Source organism: Zootoca vivipara, chromosome 3 (genome assembly GCF_963506605.1).
Source record: "Zootoca vivipara chromosome 3, rZooViv1.1, whole genome shotgun sequence".
Lineage (NCBI taxonomy): Eukaryota > Metazoa > Chordata > Lepidosauria > Squamata > Lacertidae > Zootoca > Zootoca vivipara.
This window is the reverse complement of record NC_083278.1, coordinates 281,743-298,706: the sequence shown is the minus strand read 5'-3', so window position 1 is coordinate 298,706 and position 16,964 is coordinate 281,743. Positions and strand designations below refer to the sequence as shown.

The following is a 16,964-nucleotide window of genomic DNA, read 5'->3' as shown; positions in this document are numbered from 1 at the left end:
GCGGGGAGAAGAGCATCCGGCTACAAAGTAGAGTCCTTAGACGGCCAAACTTCTTTAACTCTACCAACCCTCATTGAATGCAACCAGATTCCCGATCAAAGATCTGAGATTCCGAGCCCAGATACAGCACGTCACCACCCACATTTAAAATGCATAGCAAATCTAATACCTCAACTAGACCCGCAGGCTCGGATTATCTTACTCCTGGGGAGAGATATCTTACAAGTCCATAAAGCAAGAGCCCAGATTAATGGTCCTCACAATGCCCCTTACGCCCAGAAGCTGGATTTAGGATGGGTCATTATAGGAGACGTCTGCCTTGGAAGCATGCACAAACCAAACTCTGTCAACAGCATGCTCACAAATACACTAGAGAATGGACGCCCTTCTCTTTTCCAACCATGTCACAACCACTTCCTTATAAAGGAATTACCTCAAAAAAATTCATTCAATTTGCCCTGTCGACAACCTCCCTAACGAGGACGTCGATTGTGACAGCGACACAGATCATTTAGGGTATATCTACAACGAGAGTAGACGCTTTTATGTCTATGTTAACAACAGAATTCTACGGATTAGGAAATCCACTTGTCCAACTCAATGGCATTACTGAACACAATCACTACTGAACACAATCCTGCAGATCACGCTACAAGGGCTGTAGCAGCTAGTCATCTCAAAAACACTACATGGTTGACAGGACCTGCTGTCTTGTACAAGACAGAGCTGACTGCCCCTCAGAATGACATATTTGAACTAGTGGACTCAGACCTTGATTCTGAAGTCCGTCCTGAAGTTTCTACACTTCAGACAATGACTACAGTCAGTCATCTCGAGTCTCACGGGTTCAGTAGATTCTCGACCTGGAAGTCACTCATTAGAGCCATTGTTAGCCTAACCCACATAGCTCATTCATTTAAACATGTCACGCCTCTAGTAGAGAGTAATTGTAAAGGCTGGCATCTGTGTCCCAACATCCGCACACCATCAGAGCATCAACATGCGCAAAATGTGATCATTTGCATTGTGCAACATGGAGTCTATGCCAGAGAGATCAACTGTATCTTGAACAAAAAGGTTATCCCTAAGGACTCTGAGGAAACTTGACCCATTCCTCGGTTGAAATGGCCTGTTAAGAGTAGGTGGTCATCTCAAGCAAGCTAGAGTTAAATGAAAGAAACCCTCTCATTATACCTGGCCAGCACCACATTGCCTCTCTGATTGTACTGCATTACCACCACCAAGTCAGACATCAAGGACGTCTGTTTACAGAAGGAGCTTTACGTTCTGCTGGTTTTTGGATAGTGGGAGCCAAACGACTTGTGAGTACTGAAATTTATAAATGTATTACTTGCCGTAAGCTTCATGGCATACTCCCAAACACAAAAGATGGCCAGTCTTCCAGCTGACAGACTCAGCACAGACCCTCCCTTTACCAATGTAGGCCTCGATGTCTTCGGCCCCTGGTCTGTTTCCGCACGTCGTACTAGAGGAGGTTATGCAAGCAGCAAGCGCTGGTCAGTCTTGTTCACCTGCATGTCTATTAGAGCTGTCCACATTGAAGTGGTTGAGTCTATGGACACGTCTAGCTTTATTAATGCTTTAAGACGTTTTATTGCTATCAGAGGCCCTATAAAACACATTCGCTCTGACAGAGGCACTAATTTCATTGGTGCCACCAAAGAACTGAGCATTCTCTCAAACTTAGACACAAAACAAGTAGAAAGATATTTGAGCAGTCAAGCTTGTACATGGACCTTCAATCCACCGCATTCTTCCCACATGGGAGGAACTTGGGAAAGAATGATAGGAGTGGCTCATAGAATCTTAGATTCCATCTTCCTAGAAATAGGGAATACTAGGCTTACTCACGAGAGTCTGACAACCTTCATGGCAGAAGTTGCAGAAATTATTAATGCCAGACCTTTAACCCCTGTCTCCAATGACCCAGAAGAACCTTTTTTGTTGACACCGACAACTCTCCTTACTCAAAAAATTGAAGTAGTCAGTACACCTCCTGGTGAGTTCACTAACAAAGACTTGCATTTGCGTCAATGGAGACAGGTTCAAAGTCTTGCGAACACCTTCTGGGATAGGTGGAAGAAACAGTACACCTCTATTCTACAATCAAGATCTAAATGGCAAACTGCCAAGCCTAATCTAAACGTTGGCGACATCGTTCTTGTTAAAGACTGTCAGTCTCAAAGGAATGAGTGGCCATTAGCCTGCATCACCAAAGTCTTTCCAAGTGAAGATGGAAGAGTCAGGAAAGTGGAAAGTATGCAAAAACCAACAAACAAAGTTGTTTCTTAGACCAGTCTCTGAACTGATTCTACTGTTGTCATTGGGGGAATCAAATAGTGGTATCTGTCGTGCCTTTGGCCCGGGCAAAGTTCATAAATGTATTTAGTTTGTATGGGCTGTTATTGTACTGGGTAGCGCGGCTTCACCTACTGGCCAAAAAGAATATTGCAAGAATGACAGTTGCTGGCAGTTGCTGACAGTTGGTGGCTGAGTGGTTAGAGAGGAGGAGTTCAGTGGGTGTGAGGGTAGCAGAGGGAGTGCTGTTGCATGTTCTCCACCTGCAAGATTGTATCGTTGTTTTACCATTTAGTACTTGTCTTCACACTTATTATTTGTCTTATTCGATTTGTTTTACCTCGTTCTTGACTGTTAATAAAGTATAGGATCAAAAGTAAAAAACAGTCTCTTTTTCCCCGTTGAAGACAAGAAGGTTTAGCTGTATGTCAAACTACCTAGGTCACCAGGCACAGTAGTGAGGACAGCACACAAAGAACCAGGAACTTTCATACATGTATGGTGGAAATGTGAGGAGATTGCTAAATTTTGGAACATAATACATGAGGAAATTTAAAAAATGATGAAAAAATCAATCCCAAAAAAGCCAGATATGTATTTATTAGGTTTATTAAATGAGGAAATCCCGAAAGAAAATAAAAAAGTATTCTTGTATGCAAGCTCAGCAGCGAGAATATTAATAGCAGCCAATTGGAGAACAATTAAAGTACCATCTAGAGAAGAATGGATTATTAAATTGAGTGAGTACCTTCTAATGGCAAGATTAACAGCAGCAATAAGGAACCAGTCCAAACAGGAATTAAGAAGGGAGTGGAAAAGCTATGATGAATATATGAGAAAGCATTGTTCGAAAGAAGATATGCTAGTATGCGTTGAGTAGGAGGTATGAAGAGAAATACAAGATAATTAGCGTTTGAGCTATTACTACCTAGTTTTAATATAGAGCTGTATAGGAAACAAATGCACGAGCAAATATCAGAGTGGAAATGGAAGTCGGGAAAGTGCAGGGGGAAGCAGAGGCGGGTAGGGTGGGAGCGGGAGGGAGGGGAGGTTGAGAGGAGGTTTTGTTTTGAATATTCAGTTATAAGTTTTGTTATGATTTGTAATATCTTTGTAATGTTTTAAAAATTTGAAATAAAGTTTTTTAAAAAATTTTTTAAAAAAATTAAAAATTAAAAATAGAATGGCTTTGTTTGGCTTGAGTAACGAACCTTAAGTTTCCTTCACCCTTTCCACCAGCGGTCTTAGTGGTCTCTTTCTGCATTCTGCTGCCATGTATTCACCCAACTCCAACAAGATTCACTGGGAGATCAGGCCAGCGCAGGCTGCTTGGCTGCTTCATCCTGATCAGGGCTGAGAATGTCACAGAGGAAGCTAGTGGTGCTCACAAACACCACACTCCACAATAAACTGCGCATGGTGGGAATAGTGATGGTGGCTGGGAAGGGAGATAGCAAGCAGACCCAGGTGACTTGGGTTCTCTGCAACAACACCCTCTCAAGGACACTTAAGGCACCCAAGAACCAATCCTCCCTAAAAGAGGGGGCGTGTTGCGGTGAGACCTGAAGACTGACCTCCTGGTTGTGGGTGGGTCTTTTGGATAGCCACAACACCCGATTGGTAGGTCCCTCGTTGCTGGGTGTAATCTGGCCAATGGGGCGCAGTCTAAATGGATCGAGGGACCTACAGTATATATGCTAATGCACTTGTCCCAGAGCTTCCTCTTTCGGCTTGTGCATCGGAACACCCGCTCACCTCTCCCTAATTTTAGGGCATTTTGCGCTTGACCTTGCTATGACTTCTGTCGTTGGGACAGGGGCACGGCAGGAATTTTCCCCACTTGGTTGATTGGCTGTTGCTGTTTGGGTTTCGCCTGCCGCGTAGCAAATCGTCATAACTTGTAAGGTTGTGGATAGGCACTGATTCATGTGATAGGGATGGGAGAACGGTCTCGCCATCCCTATGTGAAGGGTATTCCCTTAAAGGAATCCAGGGACTCAACTTGGTTTTTTTTTTTAAAAAAAAATCTATTTATTTAATCATTTCTTCAACACAAACAACAATCGCAAAAAATACATACAACGAAAACCATCACAACAACACACTTTGACATTTCAGTTTTAAGCATGCTGATATATACCTATGACCACACCCCTTTAACAACATTTCCCCACCTCTCTCTCCTTCCCCTACTTCCCACATCTATCTGCCTTATCGTTCCAGATTTCTTCATATTTATCCGTTCTTATTTTGCCGACATGCAATTCGTTCATATGTAGCTAATCTATCCATATTATCAATCCATGTGCTCAATAGAATCTTTTTGCGGCTCTTCCAATTCATCAAAACAAGGTTTTTTTGCATCTAATATGGCAACATATTAGAAAAACATCCATTTTTTTTGACCCCTCGAAATCTCCCACGTTTCCAGAATATAATTTAGAATTAAATTCAGTTCCCCTAGATAACAATTTCTTTTTATTACTCATGCTATAAATATCCTCACTTCGCACCTGTCAGGAGTATGGGCAGGAGTCAGGCTCTGGGGCCTGTAGTGCTTTGCAGGACTGGGGCCTGCCTCAGCTTGTGCTGGAGAAGCAAGGAGTGGTCACTCAGGTGAGGCCACTTGATACCTCACTGCACCTGGTGGCAGGAGCTGGGAGGGATAAAAGCTCAGCATTTCCCTTCAGCTCTTGGCCACAGCAACGCTATCCCTGCCTGGTTGCCTCTGGCCTCTTGCTCCTGGACCCTTGCCTTGCCGACGTCTTGATCCTTGCTCCGTGGACCTTTGCCTTGCCGACGTCTTGATCCTTGCTCCGTGGACCCTTGCCTTGCCGACGTCTTGATCCTTGCTCCGTGGACCCTTGCCTTGCCGACGTCTTGATCCTTGCTCCGTGGACCCTTGCCTTGCCGACGTCTTGATCCTTGCTCCGTGGACCCTTGCCTTGCCGACGTCTTGATCCTTGCTCCGTGGACCCTTGCCTTGCCGACGTCTTGATCCTTGCTCCGTGGACCCTTGCCTTGCCGACGCCTTGCTTCTTGTTCCTTGGACCTTTGCCTTGCTTCTTGTTCCTTGGACCTTCGCCGTGCTTCTTGTTCCTTGAACCATCGCCGTGCTTCTTGTTCCTTGAACCTCCGCCGTGCTTCTTGTTCCTTGAACCTTCGCCGTGCTTCTTGTTCCTTGAACCTTCGCCGTGCTTCTTGTTCCTTGAGCCTTCGCCTTGCTCCTTGGACCTTCGCCTTGCAGACGCCTTGCTCCTTGACTCCCAGACCTTCGCCTCTGCCTTGCTCCGTGGACCCTTGCCTTGCCGACGCCTTGATCCTTGCTCCTTGGACCCTTGCCTTGCTTCTTGTTCCTTGAACCTTTGCCGTGCTTCTTGTTCCAAGAACCTTTGCCGTGCTTCTTGTTCCTTGAACCTTCGCCGTGCTTCTTGTTCCTTGAGCCTTCGCCTTGCTCCTTGCTCCTTGGACCTTCGCCTTGCTGACGCCTTGCTCCTTGACTCCCAGACCTTCGCCTCTGCCTTGCTCCTTGACCCTGCGACTGCCTGCTGCTGGACCCTCAGCCCTGCACCTGTTCCTGCTTCTACACCACCATCTTGCCTCTGGTCCTGACGCCCGCCGACCGGACCGTGACAGCACCAGAATGATCTTATCATCGGACAGTTAATCAACATATGTACTGTAAAACAAAACTTATGGCGAAAAACCTCTCTCCAGTAGAGAAAGAAAAATAAAATACTTGGGAATATGGTTAACTATTAAAAACATAAATCTTTACGAAGACAATTACGTCAAGTCATGGTCTGAAGTTAAAAGGAATATGGAGATTTGGAGCAAATTAAAACTATCTTTTTGGGGGTGTATTTCAGCTGTTAAACTAAATATTTTGCCAAAAATGTCTTTTCTGTTCCAATCCATTCCTGTTATAGGGAAAACAAGCTGCACTGAAAATTGGCAGAGGGAAATATCTAAATTCATCTGGTCAGGCAAGAGACCAAGATTAAAACATGCACTCCTCATAGATCTTAAAGAAAGAGAGGGATTCGGCCTGCCCGACCTAAAACTATATTATGAAGCAGCCTGCTTTTCTTGGATAAGAGATTGGTGTCACCTTAAAAAATAACGATGTATTAGATCTAGAAGGGCATGACAACCGTTTCGGTTGGGATGCATATCTAAATTATGATAAGGCTAAAGTGCACAAAGGCTTTACTGACCTTAGAGTAAAATTCCTTATTTTGGGTTTGAGAAAAATAGAAGATTAATAGGACCCCAAACCCCCAGATGGATTTCTCCATTGGAAGCAAAGACCGCAAAGAAGAAAAATATGAGAGGAAGCTGGCTAACATACAATTCATTATTGATAGAAGAGGATAACCAAATTAAACTTAAGAAATATGAGGAAATCAAAGATCAGCTATCAGGTTGGTTGGAATATCAACTTCACGAAACATTTAAACAAGACAAAAAGAATTGGATTCTCTAAGGAGCCCTCCAAATTTGAAAAGGAATTAGTAAATAATAAAATTAAGATAATATCAAAGATATTATCTTACTGGAAAATCAAGGAGGAGGAGGTCAATGAAGTCAGGATTAGGTGGGCTCAAGATATTGGTCACCCTATATTGCTGAGTGAATGGGAAAATCTTTGGAAAACAACTATAAAGTTCACTGCATGCTATAGCATCAAAGAAAATATGCTAAAGATGCAATATGGATGGTACCTTACCCCATCAAAGCTCTCTAAAATGTACAAAAACACCGCTAACAATTGTTGGCGATGTGGGGAAAGTAATGGAGATATGTACCACATGTGGTGGACATGTAGAAAGATTAGAGAGTTTTGGTGTCTTGTTTATGACAAGCTGGATTTTTTTTGGGGGGGGGGTGTTAACCTTTCTAAAAAAGCCAGAGGCCTTTTTACTAAGCATCATAAGCAATGACATTCCTAAAAATTTAAGACAAATATTTTCATATGCCATGGCAGCAACCCAAATATTGATAGCAATGAACTGGCAAGGGGGAAATGCCCCAACTATAGTGGATTGGCAAAACAAGTTACAGGAATATGTAGAAATGGCGCAATTGACTAACAGCTTGAGAGGCAACACAAGGCAAGCATTCGTGCAAGAATGGGGAAAATATAAGAGATATTTACGAAATCACAACAGTGGTATAAAGTCTATGGCAGCATTTGATTGACCCTGGATTAATGAAATATAAATGAAATAAGACAAAGGTTAAGAACTTTTCTAAGAATGTATTAGAAAGGAAACAAAGGAAAAGCTAATAATGTTAGGTATATTCACCATCAGAAGGAAAATACACATCGGGAAATGATAGGAAGTGCAATTATGTTTTGTGGTTGTTATTGTTTGTTTTTAAATCTAGGTTAATAAACAGAGAAGAAACAAGAGATAGTAGAAATATAAGATTAAGTTTATTGTTTAATAACAAATGGAGTATTACTTGTATATGGTTGTTGTTTTGTCTATAAGATTTATACTCATGTCTAGTTAAAGAAGATGTATACTATATTTGTTGTATAAGATTGTCAATAAAGTATTATTATTATTATTATTATTTTTAAAAAGCCTTGGCAGCAATTCTTGTCCACTAGAGGACACTCCTGCCTAAGATTCTGCCCTACGAAGATGACGTGAGCATGCCAGGCACAAAGCGCTAGAAAATCTCTCCAGGAGCAAAGAACTATGAGGTGAGGCCTTTTCTGTGGAGAAATTTTTGAGACCCAAGTCCAATCTAGAATAGCCAGAAGGCAGCCATATCAAAAGCGTGATGCCTTCTGATTAACATGGAATCAGGCCACCAGTGCTGAGATATGGCCACCAGATTGAGAACACTGTAAAGCTGTACCTTTGAAATTGGCTTCTGTTCTCTAGCTGAAAGCAATGTGGGCAATCCACCAATTAAATATAACCAATTAACTGATGAATCAATTAGTAATCAACTGCATGTAAAACATTGGACAAAATCTCAACATGGGTGGGTTTTTCTTTTGGTTTGTTTTTTAACATTGCAAGAAGTCTAGCATAATAAATTACCAGACATAGCAAAAGCCAATGCCACCTCTCTCATTCTCTTTCAGAGTTACACCTTGGCCTGGGCCTGTGAAGTGGTGAGGAACAGGATCAACTGCAGCCCTCGCAGGAATGGCCAAGGAAGCAGAGCCCTTCCTTTTTTCTGGAAAACAAACAGACAGACAGACAGACAGACAAACCAGTTGTAGTCAAGGCCAATTGATGCGTTTTCTCATTTGATCCCTTACAAGTTCTTAAATTTATTTCTTGCATTCATTTAAGTGTATAAACCCATTTCAAAAATAGTGAATGTGAGCACTTACATGCCTGATAACTCTGCACCTTGAAAGCATTTTCTGCATCTCGGAACCAAAGCAACTCCATAAAATAAATGCTTAAACATGCCATTAACCCACAATTAAAATTGGCTTTCACTAAATAATCAGCTGTCACTATAATCCTTTCTTCTTTGGCAATCACTAATAGCCGAGTAAGATTGTCTTCCATGAACATGGTCTTAACAGTGAGTCTGAAGTGATTGTGGAGGCCAATTCTGGATCCACACGTCCTTCCACTGTGGGGACATAGGTTTCAGGGCAGGAGTTGATCATTGTGAGGGGTTGCCAAACATGCCTTCCTCTTAGTACGTTTCTCCCTTTGGTCCCGAGTTCGAGTGTCTTCAAAGCCCATGACACTCGAATTCAGGACAAAAGGTAAAGGCTGTTCTCCAATTGGAGGTATAATCCTTTACCTGTTTATCCAGAAGTAAGTCCCCCTTTGATCAATGGAACTTATTCTCAAGTATAAGATTACACATTAAAGCTCAAGTTGACCATCTTATTTAATATCTCCTTCCCAAGGAAGGATAAGATCATTTTGTTACACCTGGAAATGTTTTATAGGTAGTTCCGCCTTTCTTTCAAGAGCTTTGTTGAAAGCTCAGATTTCTCGGTCTCATGTTTCACCGCACTCTGAGTAGGTATTACTCTGGATAGCTATGTTTCTTCATAGCTCAGTGAACTGGCTCATGAGCTTTCAGTAAAGCTGTGATAGTGCCAGAGAAACATGAATATCTCTTCTGCCCCTAGAATGATAAAGTGGACTTCTCCCTAGAGTTTTCCTTGTTGCACCAATAGTGTGCAAATACAGCGGAGAGGGGAAAAAAATGAGTGAATACTTGCATTTCTACACAATAGCTTGAAAAGAGTGGCCTCATGTATGACCCAGGGTTTTCTCTTAGGACCACAAAGCTCAAGTGCTTGTCCACATTTGAACATTAAAGGTAAAGGGACCCCTGACTGTTAAGTCCAGTTGCGGACAACTCTGGGGTTGCGGCACTCAACTTGCTTTACTGGCCGAGGGAGCTTCCGGGTCATGTGGCCAGCATGACTAAGCCACTTCTGGCGAACCAGAGCAGTGCATGGAAACGCTGTTTACCTTCCTGCTCGAGTGGTACCTATTTATCTACTTGCACTTTGACGTGCTTTTGAACTGCTACGGTAGGTTGGCAGGAGCAGGGACCAAGCAATGGGAGCTCACCCCGTCGCGGGGATTCGAACCGCCAACCTTCCGATCAGCAAGCCCTCTGTGGTCTAAACCACAGAGCCATTAGTCAGCTGTTAATCCATGTTTTCCTCTTTCAAATGTTGCTTGAGAGTAATGTACTGTGGACTATGCAAATCAAATGGGAATGTAAAGAACTTGCAAACATACAGTAGACTCTGGGGAGGACAAGGCCAGCAGTGGCTGGAGCACAGTGCTCACCACAGAAATTTGCCATAGACTTTCTCACCAATTTGGTGAAAGGAGTTGGAAGCGAGGGGAGACACAAAGGGCGGAAGGGAAAAGGCACTGTTGAGTAGGATGGGGAGATCTATTAAAGGGGAGGGGAAGCTCACTACTATGAAATTTGGCAGCCGGGGGGGGGGGGGGGAGAGGTTAGTTCACAGAGACTTATGGGTCCCACTTGCCCTGTAGGAGGATAAACTCCACCCCGGAGTTTATTGTGTGTTTGCAGCTGTTTGTGTTTTATTTTATTTGCATAGTCCATGTAACATTGCCTTCAAATATCACCAGTCTGAAATCCTTCCCCTTGTAAATTTGGGTTTACCTGATATATTTTTTTGGGGGAGGGGACGCTGTCCATTTTGAGCATTATTCAGCTGTTAATCCACCCCACACTTCAAATTAGACCAGAGGAGCCCACACCTGCATGTATTTGAATTTGTATATGACGAGAAACTTGGGCCTTCCCCATTCATCCCAGTTGGGTCCTGTCAGAGGGTCGTCATAGCTACTCTAGAGCAACTCTGCTTGAGTCCAGATTGTCTTCAAAGATGTTTATTGTGCTAATTATTTACAGTGTAGAGACAGCTTAAAACATGACTTCTCATCCCGAATCAGAATCCGGCACGCCAAAACGCCGCCCCCTTGACCTGCGTTGCGGCGCTCTCCTTACTTCTTGCGCCGGAAGGAGCGATGCCCTTTTAGCTTCCTCCCTGAGCAGTCGGTGCCCTGGCTCTCCAACATCCCTGAGCCCCTGTCTGCATCTCTCCGCCCCCGAGCTTTCCCATTGTTCCCCACTCTGATTTCTCTCCCCCTCTGAGTCTCTTCCTCCCCCTCTGGCTGCTTCAGAACCACTGGTGCTCTCTGTACTTGACGAGGTGGACGTCAGGATGATGGGGGCTGGCTCCCTGTAGGGAGTCACCCTTACAGGTCCAGAGTGGGTTCTTGGGCCTTGGCCCTTGGGCCAGCTCCTCCCCTGTCTTCTCCCCACTTTTAGAAGGCCCTTCCTTGTGGTTTGGGGTTGACACCTGTGGGTGGGGATACTGTCAGTGGACCTCCTGCGCACCCACATGTTCAGTAACCAAGATGAGATATATCAGCTGCCAGAGAGGGGAGGGACATCTCCACCCATAAGTTACATGCTTACTTGATTTTATGAGGCAGACAAGGATTCCTTATGCTTATATTTCCAAAAAACAAAAAGGTCCTGATCTTCAGATTCTCGTTATCTACTAACTCCACAGGAAATGTGGAGTCAGAACTAAAAAGATGGAATCCAGATTGGACATTCAGTTCTCATTGTTGGAGGACTGAGTGGAAGCACTCTGTACATAAAGGTTCTTTTGATAAGCAATAAAATGCTTATTTCCATTTCCTATTTTATGATGCCAAGGCTTTATGGCGTATTCAGAGATGATAGAAACCATTCAGTTAGGTACATTGAACTATGTTCGTAGGTACTCAGCTTTATGTTGAAAAGAGCACTTTGTTCAATCTAAGCATCATTTGTTTCAGCTAATCTTTGCAATATGACTTTACACATGCAAGTTTAGAAACACATGACTAGAATGAATTAATGTCCTTCTTTGTTTAGACATACATGTTAATCCTTTATATTTCTTTCACTACCGGTATTTCTTTGCATACTATGCTTTAGATCCCTGTTATATTTTCTTAGTAACTCTAAACGGGCAGTAGTGTATCCAAAACAGAAACGGGGGGTAGCAGCAGCAAACAAAAGTGACTAATACATGCTCAAACTAAGTCAATACATGCTCAAACTAAGAAAACTCTGAACATAAGAATTTGAATATGTAAATGTATCAAAGCCGCATGAGAGAACCTTGTGTAAAAGAACTTGAGCATTGTGGCCTAAACCAAGATAAGTGGTTTCATACGAATTTGAATGCATTAAACATAACTGAAAGCAGAAGGAGAAACTACTGAAGAAGCCCGTCATATGGGCGAAACAGGCGAAAAACGCCGGCAGCCTGTCTACCATCGACCTGCTGCCACTTTGCTGACCGCTATATAGCCTCAAAGACCATAAAGACTGGTTTGCCTTTCGGTATTTATTTGTATATGCTATCTGCTTGACGTTTGGTTTTGGCTTCTGTGTCAGCACTTGTACATGGTTCTCTTATTGTTTTCTTTTTGTACTAATAATACTTGATTGAAACTTGATTGAATCTTGTGCCCTTGCGTGCTGCTTGTATTGTATTGATCTGGTGAGATGTCAGCTGGGAAACTCATCCTCTTCTGCTACATGAAGCTGGGGGGAAACATTCCTTCTGATGCAAAACACAATTATGGAGAAGGTCCCCGACAACCTCTCCATCTCCCAAGCTGAGGATGGGTTGTTTGCACAGTGAATGGAAGACCAGCTCTGAGAAGCATCTCTGTGATTCAATGCAAGCACGACATCTGGGGCGGGGGGGGGGAAGGCTGGGGTTGGGAACGGACCGTGGTGTGCTCAGAGGTGTGCCTTTGCCGCCAATTGCACAAATATGGCCCAGCCCCTTCTGGAGCTAACCAACCACCTCAATATGTCCATTGTTTTCAGTCTAGGAAAGGCATGCAACCACGTAAGTGGCTGGAGGGGGTTGTCCTTTTTGCCCTTAGGCAAAAAGGTTTTGGTAGGAGTGAGCCTTTGCCTCTGGGTGAGAAGGAGTTGAAGGTTCAAATGTGGATTATTCTTGAAATAACCTGAGTTATTTCAACTCAGTTAGTTAGTTCAGTTGAGTATATTTCCAGGGGGGTGAGAAAGAGAGCAGGAATTGGCCTGCTTGAACTCCTGCAAGCTAATATTGTTCTGCAGAGGGGATTAGGGCCAGGAGGATGTGTACCAAAAAAGTTCTCTTTCCAGATCTATAAAGAATGATAGGAAAGGTAAAGGGACATTTTTCCTCTTTCCCACTCCATAATTGTCCCCCACTTGCTATGTGGCAATAACCAGACCCCATTTTGAGCCCCTAATAGTAACATAGCCAAGGAAGATCTCAAGAAGATGAGAACTTCCTTGGAGCCCAAAGAGGACACCCCCTGCAATGAATGGGTCACTAGGTCCTTATCTTGCACTCCACATAGAATTACCGACTCTCTTTGAAGATCACAAGGCCTTTTGGGTGGGTTGACCTCAACATGCTCTAGAAATAGGAGCTCCTATATTGAGCAGAGTTCATAGGCTCGACTTGGGAGAACATGACTTGTGACAGTACCAGTAAGGAAATGTTGGGTTTCCACATGCTGTTAGTCACCAGATCAAAATAAATGATTCAACAGAAAGGAAATGCAAACACACACACACACACACACACACACACACACACACGAGAGAGAGAGAGAGAGAGAGAGAGAGAGAGAGAGAGAGAGAGAGAGAGAGAGCTCTTGAAACCTTCCACCTCAACATGAGAACCTCCACAGCACTTCAAAATGCCTGTTCTTAGGCTAGTTAGAGGCCTGAGCAGGATTCATACCATTTGTGTTCCCACTTTGTATTTTGAAATTCTGTTCACTATAGAAAACTGTGGTTGGTGAATCTAATGGTATTTTGTGTGTTATCTTAATATAACTCAAAAGCAAACAAAATCTATAGACCATCAAAGTTGAGCTGGCAAGCATACCAGCCACATACTTCCTAAGAAAATAAAAGACTATAAGGAAATGCAGCTTGATGTTGAATATTGTTTTTTGTAGTACTCATTTACAAAGCAGGAAATCTTCCTGCTATATACTGTATATAAATACACCTCCCCAAAGCAATTTACATGTAACTGCTGCAGCCTTTCCAAATACCCCAAAAGAACTGCCAAAGGTAATGTAAAAAGCCTTTATTTGGGGGGAGAGATAGAAGAAAACCTGCTTCCTAAAGCAATGGTCTGCCAATGGCTTTAAAATTCCTATATTCCAGTTCAATCTTAATTTCTTAGGTGTATGTTTGGCATGTCTATATGTGTTGCTGGTATACTGATTTTAATCTGAAAGTATGTTCCATTCCCTTGGGGCTTCGTCGCCTCCTTTACGTCCTCCCAAATCCTTTGTATTCCATGTGCCGATGGATTCTTATATATCTGTCTGTATAATGAAATTGAAAGTTATTTCAGTTGAGCTTTCTCCTCCTTACTTGTTATTTATGATCCAGGTGAGCGTATTGTCCACCAGAGACCTGCCTGCAAGAGCTATTATACGGCATGGCTGCTCCAGGAGCCTGGCTCTTCCCAATCACTGGGTTTTAAGAACGGGATGCCTTATTTGAACTAGCTATCTTTTCATAAATACAGATTATGGAAAGCTTTATCTCTGGCATACCTGAATGCATTTGGCTACCACCCAACTCCCCCCCCCCTTGCCTGAGGCTGGGCTCTGGGGTCCTTGGGCTGAGCAGAGGCACCCTTGGCCCACTTCTGCTTGTTCCGCTGCTGAATCACCAACCGGTTTTTCTGCGGATTGGCGCTTGCTCCGATTCAGTGGTAAACACCAGGTTTTCCCATGGGAGGCAGTGAGAAAAACGAAAAGCCGCTCAGTCCTGTGCTCTCTAAGATTGAAATAAGCAGAAGTGTGGAGAAGCACAAAGTGATATTTGTACTTTTGAAGTGCAGCCTTTATTAGGAGTTTAGAGGAATTGTGGACTCAACCATGGGCGTAGGCGGGGGGGCAGGAGGGGGCAGTTGCCCCCCCTAGAAGCAGGGCCGCTGGTGGCCAGCCTGCCCCACTGCCCGCCGCCGCCCGGTGCCGTCTCCCTTCTCCCTGGCTGGCTGTGGGGCGGGTGGAGGGAAAGCCCCAGAGCCGCGCAAAGTGTTTGGCTGGCTTTCCCTCCGCCCGCCCCACAGCCAGCCACGGAGAAGGGAGACGTCCCTTCTAGCCGGCTGGCTGTGGGGCGGGTGGAGGGAAAGCCAGCCAAATGCTTTGCGCGGCTCTGGGGCTTTCCCTCCACCCGCCCCACAGCCAGCCGGCTAGAAGGGACGTCTCCCTTCTCCCTTGCTGGCTGTGGGGCAGGTGGAGGGAAAGCCAGCTTTCCCTCCACCCGCCCCGGCGATCGTGGAGGGGGAGGAGGGGGTCGGAGCAGCCCGATTTCAGGCTGATCCTGGCGCCCCCTCGCCCCTGCCGATCGCGGAGGGGGAGGAGGGGGTCAGAGCAGCCCAATTTCGGGCTGATCCTGGCGCCCCCTTGCCCCTGAACCTCCATGGCTTTCCTTGCCCCACTGTGGCCCCTCCCCTGTGCCTTGGCCCCGCCACTTGCCCCCCTAATTTTGATCCTGGCTACGTCCCTGGACTCAACCACACCTCCTCTTGCTCTGTGCTTCCTAGGCAAAGGTCCCAGATTTCCAGGCCTGTGTCCAAGTGGGAGGTTTGTTGTTGCTGTCCTTGTGTTTTCCCTGGGAAAACGTATGTTTTATTACAGAATCAGAGCAAATGGCAATCAGGCTTTCTGCAGAGTTCCTGAGCCTAGAAAGTGTGGAGCAAAGCTAAGTGTGGATGAGTCCTAAGATAAGTAACCTTACACCAGGCTTCCTCAACCTCGGCCCTCCAGATGTTTTTGGCCTACAACTCCCATGATCCTTAGGTAGCAGGACCAGTGGTCAGGGATGATGGGAATTGTAGCCTCACAACATCTGGAGGGCCGAGGTTGAGGAAGCCTGCCTTACACAGTCCTTCCCAAGACAACCTTCAGATTCCTTTTGATCATTTCATTGGGGGACTCAAATTTTTTAATTACTAAGCAAGTTGCATAATGTCTAGATATTGTCATTTTCCTTCAACAATCTATGATTGCTTTCTCTCTCTTTCCCCTGTTTAATGTTCCTATACATTTTACATTTTGTAACTTTTTATTTGTGGTCAACTATAAATAAACTATATTTGTATCTCCCGTCCCTAAATATAATATAAATATAACTGTTAAGACCATATTCTTGGAAGACAATCTTACTGGGCTGCGCGTGATCGCAGAAGAAGAAGAAGAAGAAGAAGAAGAAGAAGAAGAAGAAGAAGAAGAAGAAGAAGAAGAAGAAGAAGAAATAATACTGGAATTAGAAATATTTCATGTATAAGAAGCTTCTAACTGAATTCTCTGTTGATAGAAAAACATAGTCAACTGTGGTCAAAGATTTAGTTACAGGTAGGTAGCCGTGTTGGTCTGAGTTGAAACAAAATAAAAAAAATCCTTCAGTAGCACCTTAAAGACCAACTAAGTTTTTATTTTGGTATGAGCTTTCGTGTGCATGCAGATTCGTGTGTATCCGAAGAAGTGTGCATGCACATGAAAGCTCATACCAAAATAAAATAAAAACTTAGTTGGTCTTTAAGGTGCTACTGAAGGATTTTTTTTAATGTTGTGGTCAAAGATGTTTACTTCATTCTTCCTGCTATCAGATAGGTTTTCCAGAAAAGACAGTTGATTGGTGACCTGAGAATGGTGGATGTGCCCTCGGAGGTGACAAAATTTTGTATGAATCCACCTCAAGGATTCACTTCTAAGCATACTTACTATGAAGCTGGTCCTATTGAATTCAGTGGGATTTGCTACTAAATACAGACTTGCATTAGATGCCCCAAAACAAAAGGTTCTAATCACATTTGCTGACTATTTTTGCTTCTCCAGAAATGCTTCTTCCAGCTGTACTCCTGCTATTGGCTGCTGTGCTGCAACAGTCCCTAGGAAAGGCAAGTTTCTTTAAGATTATAAATCTTAGACTTCATCTGTCAGGCATGGCTTGGCTAGGGATCTGCAGTTACTTTGAGTTCCAGACTACACCTCCATGTTTCTTACTGATCTTAACACTATTTGCAATTTTCAAAGATTTAAGAATGTGTAAGAGAGGTG

At 44.0% G+C, this 16,964-nt stretch overlaps 1 protein-coding gene and 1 long non-coding RNA gene across 2 annotated transcripts in view; one reads left to right on the top strand and one right to left on the bottom strand.

The window, feature by feature from the left end:
• Positions 1 to 16,964, bottom strand: part of LOC132591865 (uncharacterized) — a 40,120-nt gene that overhangs the window by 14,986 nt on the left and 8,170 nt on the right. The gene's annotated exons all lie outside the window — the stretch shown is intronic.
• LOC118082970 (cysteine-rich venom protein TEL1-like) overlaps positions 16,745 to 16,964 on the top strand; it is a 31,986-nt gene continuing 31,766 nt past the window's right edge. The window contains exon 1 of the mRNA XM_035110872.2: positions 16,745 to 16,804. Within this exon, the coding sequence (XP_034966763.1) occupies positions 16,745 to 16,804 (60 nt within the window). The remainder of the gene's footprint in view (positions 16,805 to 16,964) is intronic.